Source organism: Coloeus monedula (assembly GCF_965178545.1).
Source record: "Coloeus monedula genome assembly, chromosome: 33".
NCBI lineage: Eukaryota > Metazoa > Chordata > Aves > Passeriformes > Corvidae > Coloeus > Coloeus monedula.
In genome coordinates, this window is record NC_138813.1 from 801,853 (window position 1) to 812,649 (window position 10,797).

The window sequence follows — 10,797 nt, forward strand, 5'->3', positions numbered from 1 at the left end:
CTGTGGTTTCAGTCTCTCCCAGTGCATCCCAGTTGCTCCCAGCATGTTCCCAGTCACTCCCAGTTTCCCTGAGTTGCTTCCAGTGTGATCCCAGTGTCTCACAGCCACTCCCAGTCACCCTCAGTGCAGTGCCAGTTGCAGCGGTACCTTCCTGAGCTAGCACATTGTCCTGGTACAGAGCAAACTGCTGCCTGCCCCGAGCGAGGACAGGTGGAGTCCCATCCTGGCCCAGGGAGGTGGGCGAACCACCGGCACGGGTTCGCTCCGGCTCCTGATGGCTGATGTGTGCAAAGGAGGTAGGATAAAACGGAGGGCCTCTCGTGGGAGAAGGAGGTTTATTGCAGGGTGAGAACCCACGAGGAGAGACCACCAGGTGGCTCGCTGAGCTATTTTTGTACCCCGACAAACAGGCGTGGAAAACACACAGTAACTAATGATACCTTGTCGCGACGGAGAGAAGACCCGGACGCTCAATGTGAGTGATCAGCAAGCTTCCGTTTATTGATCATTCGTGTATTACATATATAGCGTGGTTAATGAGGCTTATGCATATTCCAAAAGGCACAAGCTGAGTGGTCCACGGCATTGCTGCAGACCCCTCCCTCTAGTTCCTCCTTTGTGGTCAGAAAGTTCCTCTTTTCCCATGCCTCCCTGACCACAAGCTTTCTATTGTTAACTGCAGTGCTCCCCAAGGCCAGCATGTCCTTGCTGTATCAGCTGAAGGCCCTATGCAGCTGCAGAGGGTCTGTGTGTCCTTTGTCACGTAGCTCAGCTATTACACAAGATGAGTGCGGTATTCTGCAAGATCTTGCTCTGTGAGCTGCAAAGGGTCTACGTGCCCTTTGTCATGTAGCCAGTTCTCCACAATACCTCAGCTAGGGGGTGTTACTGGGGCGGGGAGAGGGGGCTACGGCAATTGGGAACAGGGGTGGGTGGGGAGGAGCAACAGAGACCAATCAGCTGCCGAATAACTCAGAGAAGAGCCTAGATCCCTCTGGGAAAGCAGCCGGATATGGGGAAGGGAGATACACAGCTGAAAGGTAAGGCACGGATTTATGTATTTTTCGCAGCCTTATGAATGCTCAAGGCTTTTGGGGCTGGCTCTGGGGTTGGTCATGGTTCACTGCAACATCTCCCCCTTTTTTATTATTTCGAAGCAAATGGAGGTAGGTGTGGGAAGTTAGGGAGTAGGGGAAAAGGGAAAACATTCAGGGAAAGGGAACAGCAGGAAGAGGGCCGCAAGTTCTTCTTCAGATGGCATCTGGTGTGGGCACCTCTTCCAGGTGGTGGCTTTGGGGTCGTCGATGTTCAGTGAGGTCAGGTGCAGTTTGACGAACTTTGCCAGCACCCACTTTGGTCCAGCTGGGGTCAACATGGTGGCATATCCCCTCCCCCAAGCTAGTAACTTGAACGGGCCCTCAACTTTGTGAGTCTCAGGGTCTTTGACCAGCACGGATGGATTTTCTTTTAGTTTACTTGTGGTCCAATTTTTAATGTGCCATTATACGGGGGGGGGGGCGGGCTCTTTGAAGGAACAATTTAAAAAGTTAATGGTGAAGAGAGCCCTGCAGAGTCTCTCAATGGGCGAATTAGTCTCTGCTCCTCCTCACTGCTGGGCAAGGACTCTTTGAGCGTCTGATGGGTATGCTCAACTGTAGATTGGCCCGTGGGAGAATAACGGATACCTGTAGTGTGCTTAATTCCCCACGTGTCAAAGAACTGGTGGAGGTTCTTCGAGACGTATGCTGGTCTGTTGTCTGTCTTGATTTCTGCTGGCACCCCCAGAGTGGCGAATGCCAACAGAAAGTGTTTGATGACATCTTTTGCCTTCTCCCCACAATGAGAAGAGGCAAAAACTGCTCTTGAGAAGGTGTCTACTGAGATGTGGACATACTTAGACCTCCTGAATTCGGGGATGTGAGTCACGTCGGTCTGCCACAGCTGGCAGCTATTGAGACCACGTGGACACACACCAGACCCTAGCGATGGGATCTGATATTTCTGACAGTCAGGACAAGTCGCCACAATGGCCTTAGCTCGGTTGTGCGAGAGATGGAACATGCGGACCAAAGCCGGGACGTTTTGATGGTAGAATCGATGGCTCAACTTAGCTTGTTGGAACATTCCCGGTAGTGATGCCAGTTGTACTGGGGCTGCCAAGGCGTCAGCATTCTGGTTCCCTTCAACAATAGGTCGGTGTGCAACCTCACGTGCATGACATAATAGGGTTGCTCTCAGTGGGACAGCAAAAAGACGAGCTGCGAGAGCACGTGATATAATTTAGGATTTGAAACTTCTTTGAGCATTGAGTGCTCTGCTCTCTCTACCACTCCAGCCACATAGGCTGAATCAGTGACAATGTTTATTGGTTCCTTTTGGAATCGCTCAAAGGCTCTGACTACTGTGGCTAACTCTGCAATTGGAGGAGATCCCTCAACTACTTCAATGTCTTTTTCCCACTCAGATGTTTGGGGGTTCCTCCAAGTCAGAACAGATCTGTGAGAAGCCCCTGACCCATCTTTGAAAACTGTCAGGGCTCAAAGCAATTTGTTGCTTCAAAACAATTTCGGGACTAATTTGAAATTCACATTAAACAATTGGTGTGGCAGATGGTGGCTAGAGAGTTTCCCTGAGTAACTGTCTAGGGCAAACTGCAGGCACTCGCTGCTCTGTAGAGCGAAATCAACATCATCTAATTTGAATGGCATGTAAACGCACGAGAATTTGCACCCTGCGAGAACGCAGAGGCGAGAGCTGGCCTTCCTTATCAGTTGCTCCATCAATTCTTGTGGTGTGGTAATGCTTTTGGACGGCTGGTGAGGCAAGAACACCCACTCTGTGATTAAGAGGGGGTCCTTGATCCTCTCGTCCCGCTGAAAAGTAAGGCCTTGCAAGTGCGGTAGCTGGCCCATAATTATGAATTTGAACTGCAGGCCTGGTTCCATCCAGTGTGCCTGCTTGGTGGAAAGAGCTTTCTGGACCTTACCAATGGCCTCCTGCGCCTCTGGGGTTAGGGATCGGGGAGAGTCCAACGCACCATCGCCTCGCAGCAGGTTAAAGAGGGGGCTGAGGCTTTCTGTGGAGATCCCTAACAGGGGCCAGACCCAGTTCACTGTACCACACAGTTGCTGCAGGTCGCGAAGGGTCCGGGGCTCGTCAGCTATGGCAAGCTGTTGGGGAGCGATGGTTGTCTCACGGATCCGGAGGCCAAGGTAGGTCAGGGGGCACAAGCGCTGGACCTTGTCAGGATGGACTACAAAACCTGCAGCTTCAATTGCTCAGATTGTTAGATCTAGGGTTAGGTCTAAGCATGTTTCGTCTGGGGCACATACAAGGACGTCATCCATGTAATGGAGGATGATTGCCTCTGGAGCCTGTTTCTGGACAGGGGACAGGACCCGCACAACATACCAATGGCAAATGCTGGGGCTGTTTTTCGTGCCCTGAGGCAGCACTGTCCAGTGATATCTGCACATGGGGACTTGCTGATTAACAGACGGCACTGAGAAGGCAAATCTAGGAGCATTGCTGGGGTGCAGAGATATGTGTGTACTAGTTTGAAAACAAACTAGTGGGAGACACCAAGTCAGAATAACAATTTAATAGGGAAATAAAAAGAGGGGGGAAAAAAAAAATAAAGGCAGATAACACTGGGTTAAACTGACAGAGTCAGGATACAACCAGACACCCTGTTAATCAGGGTGGTGGTAGCAGTGCAGTAGAATGGTGGCTGCAGTCCTCCTGAAGTGGTGATCCTGTAGAAAGAGGGTCTGCTCTTCCTCAGAAGGTCCAGTGGTGGCTCTGTAGCTCCTGTCCTCTGGAAATCCAGTGGAAAGGTTGTCTCTGGTGTTCAGAATCTCAGATTATATCCAGGATGGAATGCTTGGTTCCTCCCTCTGGGTGGAGCATCTCACAATGGGGTAATGGGTCATGAGGCCAAGTGTTGATTAGGCTCATTAACAGAAAGATAGTCTGGGGGGAGGAGGCAAGGAAACACTGCCCCACCTGATTTCAACGGCTCATGAGGATGGTAATAGAATATACTGCAACCCAGGACAATGTGGAAGAAGCAGTCTTTGATGTCTATGACAGCTAGCTTCCACATACGAGGGAGCATTGACAGTGAGGGCATGCATGGTTGCAGGGGTCCCATATCCTCCATTAATTTTACACAGATCATGTAAAAGCCTCCACCCGTTTTGTTTCAGTTTTGGGCAAATGAACACGGGGGAATTCCAAGGGCTATTAGTTGGGACTGTGTGGCCCTTGGCAAGTTGCTTTTCCACAAGGGACTCGAGAGCGTGAAGTTTCTCGATGGATACCGGCCACTGTTCCTCCCATACGGGCATGTTAGGTAGCCAATTACTGCGTGGGTGGTCGCACTCAACAGTGGCCCGCCCTAAAAACCCTGGGCTGCTGGAACGACAGCTCGAGTTCCCCACTGGGACAAGGTATCTCCACCCCACAGGGTAAACTCTGCGTCAATAACAAAAGGCCGGATGGTAGGCAAATTTCCTTCCGGGCCTTGGATGGTCACATTTTGGGTGCTCCTTAAAGCTGTAGCTTTACCCCCAATCCCAGCAGTGTTCCCAGCCACTTCAAGTGGGTTCAAGTTCCCATGCCTGGGGCAACTCTCTGCAAGAGATCACAGTGATGTCTGCCCTCGTATCCACCATACATGGCATGCGAACTCGCTCACCCCCTTGGCTCAACTCACACTCAAGGGTTGGCCAGTTGGGTCCCATCACTTCTGCCCAGAACACTTGTGCCTCTTGCTGGTTTGTTAGGCAACCTTTTGGGATGACTCGTCCTTGTGCGATCGTAGCACCTTCTGGAATAAAAAGAGGAGCATGATGACACTCAACCAGGAACACAAGCACAGCCCCCCACCATTGGTGGTAAGGATGGATGGGAAGACTGGAACTCCTGGGTGCTCCAGTGCTGCAAGTCCTGTAATAAACATGTCTGACTCCAGCGGGATGGGTATTGCCGCTTGGGCCAGAGCAAGTCTATCACCAGTTTGTTTAACGAGGAGGCTGGAGGTCAGGGTGATGGGCACTGTCTTCCCCAGCTTCCAGGTGTAAAACTGAACTGCTGCATCAACTAGCTCAGCTTCTGTCCAGTCCTGTAAATTGTCCTTTTTTGATGGTACAGCAGCTCCATTTACGTCCTCACGCGGAGCTGTATCGCGCTGCTTGCTCAGTTTCCCAAGGGTGGTGCTTGGGTGTTTGGTCAGTGGCTGCAGCAACATCCCTGCCCCAGGTGGCCCGAACCTGGAATGAAAGGCTCAGGCACAGGTGTTACTGCCCGGGGTTCTTTGCATCCCTTTGCCCAGTGCCCCAGCTTCCCACAGCGATGACACCTGCTCTGGGATGGAGGCTTCCCTCATTGACTCACCACCCCCACTACCCCTCTGCTTTTATTATTTTGAATTTCGGAGGTGATTGACACCAACTTCACACAGGTTTCTACCATGAGATCTAAGGTGGGAGGAGGATCTAAAGGTAGGGCTCTTGAGAACTGCCTTGCAGGCTTCGTTTGTGTTACAGTGGGCCAACTCCGTCAGCAGCTGCTGTTGGAATTCACGCCCCTCTGTGTGCGAGCGAATGGCCTGTGTGAGGCGCTCTACAAACTCTACAAAGGGTTCTGATCGCCCTTGCAGGACTTGGGTGAAGTGGGTTTTCGGGGCAGCAGTGCTGGGAGTAAGGGACAGAGCTCTCTGAGCAGCCTGCTTGAGGTCTTGCAGGACTGATTCATTAGCAGCCTGATCTTCTTGGGGCTTAGTCCAATCCTTTTCCCTACAAAGGTGGTCTAAAGTAAGCACTGCAAGTTGGGCATCGCTTTGGTAGGAAGCAAGAAGATCTCACAGTGCCTTTTTCCACGTTCTTTCCCAGAGAAGATATTCAGTTTGGCGTGCACTGCGGGTGGCTCCAGACGGGGGTGGAATATACTCGCAGTTCCTTTTCTTTTTTTGTTTTACACCGGTGAGGGGAGGATACGAGCCATGGGAAATAAACTGTTGCATGCTCAGCAGAGTTTTTATGTCTCGGTGGTGGGTATTCTTCTAAGTTATGATTTAAGTTTTCTAAGGGACTTCCGAAGCGCTTTATAAGGTGGATCTCATACTACTTCCCTGCCGCTGCTGCTGAACATGTGCAGGACACTGGATTTTGGGCACATGTTGTGCAATGGCTCGGGGAAGCAGCTGCCACGGGAGAAAAAGCAGTCTACCGGTACATGTCCCTATGTGCAGCTATTATAAATGCACTTAAGAAGCCCTGGGTGGAAGAGGAGGGACAAAAGAGGATCAAGAAAAGGAGAAGAAAGCACGAGGTTGAGCACTCCCTGAATTCACAGCCGCCCACCCGTGGGATCATCGCCCCCCATCCCACAGGTGGCCGAGGAGGGGGAGCCTGGCCCAGAAATCCTGGGTTGGGTTTTTTTTTTGCAGGAGGATGTTTGGAGAATGAAGAACTCCAAAACTGAGTGGAAAATGCCCCTTGTGGGGGACATTGGGGGGGTCCCAGTGGTGGCCGCTGGCAGAGGCATTCTGGAGGAGCAGAGCCCTGTGACCCCCAGGACCCCAAAGTGGGGAGCCCAGAGAGGGGGGAGCGCCGTGATTTGCGGGACCCTCAACAGCCTGGAGAGGGGCAGGAGGGACTCCTTGGAGCCCATCACCTCCAGCATTCCTAAGTGGGGAGACAGAAGAAGGGGGAGCTTTTCAGATTCCTGGGACTCCCAGCAGCCTGGGGAGGGCGGGGACCAAGTAGAGAGGGGGACCCCCAATTCAAGTGTGACCCCCAGCAGCTGGGACAGGGGGAACCCTGAACACCAAAGGGGAGGGACCAGAGACAGGGAACTCCTGGGAGGCATTTTCAGAGTAGATTTTTTTGGACACAGGATTCCTGGTGTCTTCTAGAATGGACTTGGGCAGAGGAACCTTCAAACTCAAGGTGCTCATCCCTTGTTTTCCCCCCAGACCAGGATTTCCCATTCCCAAACCTTGGCCAGATGGAGGAGGAGGCTGCGAGGAAGAGGAAGATGCCCCGGGGCCCCCAGGCAGGTGAGGAGGAAGTCAGTGCCCCTTTCCCCCTCTCTCCTGCTCCATCTCCCAGCCCAGCATCGCCCCCGGCTGCAGGACAACCCCGCTGCCGACCCCGTCCTGCCGGGGACGGACTGGGGGGATCTCCTTGCCCTTCCCTGTGGCACGGAGGCAAATCCCATCCTCTCCTTGTCCTTTCTCCCCAGACAAGGAGCTGAGGATGGAGCCCAGGGAGGACAAATCCCCGCAGCAGAACCTGGTGGAAGAGGCCGTTTTGAGTGGCTCCATGGCACAGGAATCCAGTGGGGAGGAAAATGCCCGTAGATGCCACAGGAGGAGGGGCTGCAAACGCAGCCCAGGTTGCTCTGAGGAGGACAGACCAACCCTGTGCCGGGAAGGCGTCCGGCGATTGAGCCGGAGCTCAGACCTGGTGGTCCATGAGCGGCTTCACACTGGGGAGAAGCCCTACAAGTGTGGGGAATGCCAGAAGAGCTTCAGCAAGAGCTCCCACCTGATCGTCCACCAGAGGATCCACACTGGGGAACGGCCCTATGAGTGTAAGGAATGTGGGAAGAGCTTCAGACAGAGCTCCAACCTGATCCGCCACCAGATGATCCACACTGGGGAACGGCCCTACGAGTGTGGGGAATGTGGGAAGAGCTTCAGCCAGAGCTCCACCCTGCTCCGCCACCAGATGATCCACACTGGGGAACGGCCCTATGAGTGTGAGGAATGTGGGAAGAACTTCGGAGAGAGCTCCACCCTGCTCCGCCACCAGATGATCCACACCGGAGAGAGGCCCTATGAGTGTTCCGAGTGTGGGAAGAGGTTTCAGACCAGTTCCAGTCTCCTCCTGCACCAGCGGATTCACACAGAGGAGAGGCCCTTCCGCTGCCCTGACTGCGAGAAGGGCTTCACACAAAACTCCCACCTTGTCAGACACCGGCGCATCCACACTGGGGAGAGGCCCTACAAGTGTGAGGAATGTGGGAAGAGCTTCAGCCGGAGCTCCCACCTAATCCGCCACCAGATGATCCACACTGGGGAACGCCCCTACAAGTGTGAGGAATGTGGGAAGAGCTTCAGCCAGAGCATCAACCTGATCTTCCACCAGAACATCCACACTGGGGAAAGGCCATACAAGTGCTTGGAATGTGGGAAGAGCTTCAGACAGCGCAGCAACCTGACTGTCCATAAAAAGATCCACACGGGGGAGAAGCCCTATGAGTGTTCCGAGTGTGGGAAGAGGTTTCAGACCCCCTCCAGTCTCTTTCTGCACCACCAGATTCACACAGAGGAGAGGCCCTTCTGCTGCCCCGACTGCGGGAAGGGCTTCAAGCAAAACTCCAGCCTCATCATCCATCGGCGCATCCACACCAGGGAGAAGCCCTACGAGTGTGAGGAATGTGGGAAGAGCTTCACCCACTCCTCTACCTTGACCAGACACCAACGGAGGCACCAGTAAGGGAAGCCCTGCAAGTGCCCCGACTGTGGGAAGAGCTTCATGCCCTGCTCCAACCCCATCCCCCTTTGGAGGAGCCACACTGGGAAAAGCCCTGGTGGCCCACATTCCCTGTGATCCATATTGGGAAGACCTCTGGCTGGTTATCCTTTTATTTTGGCCCTAATTGTCTTCTGATTCATCCTCATCACTTAAAAACACCCAAAATAGGACTAAAAACAAAGAAATTGATCACAGATGTTTGAAGTCCCACCATTTCACAGGTATTTGAGGGGGAATTTAGGGTTTGGGGACATATTCTGGAGTATTTGTGGGTTCTTGGGGGATTTTGGGCAGTGTTCTCCATCTCTTTGCACTCCAAAAGCCAAGAGGGATCACCTCAAAACGACTCAATCCCACTGAAAACAACTCAATCCTACCCCAAAAGGGCTCAATCCCACCTCAAAATGGCTTGTTCCCACCTCAAAAAAACTCAGTCCCATGCCAAAATTACTCGATTCTACAGCCTCCAGGGTGAGATGGGGTTGAAAGGAGACTGGGATCCAGATTTGGAGGGGTGGGATCAGGATTGTGTAGGGCTAGCTCTGTGGGTTGTGTTTTGATAGTAAATAAAACTTTCAGAATGACTGACTTCTGTCCCATTCATTTTCAGTCCGTTGCAGTTCTGTTTTCAGAGTGCCACCTTCTCAGCTGACTGTGTTTGTGTCCTCCTTCTGCCTTTCTTTGCCCGCTCTGTTTCTCTCACAGTGTCTCTCTTTAGCCAGGGCAGCTCCCAGCCAAAGACCCTCCCCTGATTTTGTTCCCAATCCATGAGCTACAACAACCATGGGTGAAGTTACGATGGCTGGCAGTGAAATGTCACTGTAAGATCTTGCTCCGCTTGGCTTTCGACCCCTTCTCAAGAGCTTTGCCTTCAAGGGCAGGAACATCTTTTCCTTGCTGGAACCTGGAACTCCAGACCCTTGGAGTGTGTGCCATGGATCCCAGAGGGGCATTCCTGAGGTTCCCAGGTTGCTGGTTCTGCTGTGCCTCCCGCGGGCAGGTGACAGGTGACAAGGTCCAGCAGCTCTGCTGGTTGTGCAGTATCTCAATGGCCTCTCTGGTTCCATGAGGCTCCTCTGTGAAACAATGGGCCCTTGGTTCCAGGAGGTTCCACGCTGTCACAAAGATCTCCTTGGTTCCGTGAGGAGCACAATAGCTTTGCATAAACACTGAGCAACCCCTGCCTGATACACCTGGGCACATCTGTCTGCATCCCAAGGAGGGGTTAAAGGTGAGAACGGCACCAGCAGCTTCCACCTGCAGCAGAGATCAAGGCAAGGGATGGGAACAGAGAATTCTGCTGCAAGACTCAGAGAATTCTGCTCACAGAGATCATGTCTGGTCACGCTGTCCCTTGTAGAAAGGTGACATCATTCCAGGCAGCCTGTACTGAGCATGTGGTTCCGAGCGGGGTTTGTTGTTCAGGAAACCTGCTCAGGCTTTTCCATTCTTTCCTTACAAACAGGGAAACTTCTCTGGGGCCTGTGTGCAGGCAGAGCCCTGAGGAGAGCAGGTGGGACATGGTGCAGTGGGCTGGGACACCCAGCTGCAGAGCTCAGGGACAAGGTTCTGATGCAGGGAACAGAGATGTCAGTGCCAGGTGGGCGATGTCAGACATGGTGAGGTTGGGGGTGAGGAGCAGGTTGTCCAAACAGGATCAGCCTTCAAAGGGCTCATTCTGCTACATGCCCAGGCCTCCTAAGGAGACATTCAGCATCCAAATTAATTGGAGAATGCTTCTATCACCTCTTCTCTGAACTTAAAAAAAAAAAAAAAATCTTTTATTAAGTCACAAGGCGCACTTTGAAATCTTCCTCCTTAACAGAACTCCAAACTGACTCCAGTGAGCTGTAGAAGCCCTGAATACTTGAAGACAATTGAAGAAAGAGAAAGAGCTCCTTCAGGCTTTCTGTATTTTAATGAGCCCCACAGTGGATTTGGGGCTGAGTCCAGGACCCTCAGGGACTGAGAGAAGGCTGAAGAAGCTGCTCAAGTGCCTCTGCGTCCCCTTGGAGCGGATCCCACTCAGCCCGGTCAGCTCAGGACGCATTCGGCTGCGGGGGCCAGCCTCCGGACTCCGGGAGACCAGAGGTCTGGCTCGTGGGTCCTTCCACAGGACCGCTGCGATGGAGGCAGGTGGTGGAGGGAGGAGGCAGACTCAGATCTGGGTATAATCTGGGAAGCTTATTACGCCCTCGAACACAAAGCTCCACCTCCCAGGGGTACCCAGCTCTGAGCGAGCTCAGAAGGC

The 10,797-nt window shown here is 52.9% G+C and overlaps 1 protein-coding gene across 1 annotated transcript; it reads left to right on the forward strand.

Moving 5' to 3' along the window:
* The first annotated feature begins 321 nt into the window (after positions 1-321).
* LOC309583763 (uncharacterized protein) lies at positions 322-9,076 on the forward strand. Its single transcript, XM_082299555.1, has 3 exons — positions 322-475; positions 6,980-7,063; positions 7,249-9,076. Exons 2-3 carry the CDS (start codon positions 7,012-7,014, stop codon positions 8,505-8,507), a joined length of 1,311 nt encoding a protein of 436 aa, XP_082155681.1. The 5' UTR covers positions 322-475; positions 6,980-7,011; the 3' UTR covers positions 8,508-9,076.
* The last annotated feature ends 1,721 nt before the right edge of the window (positions 9,077-10,797 follow it).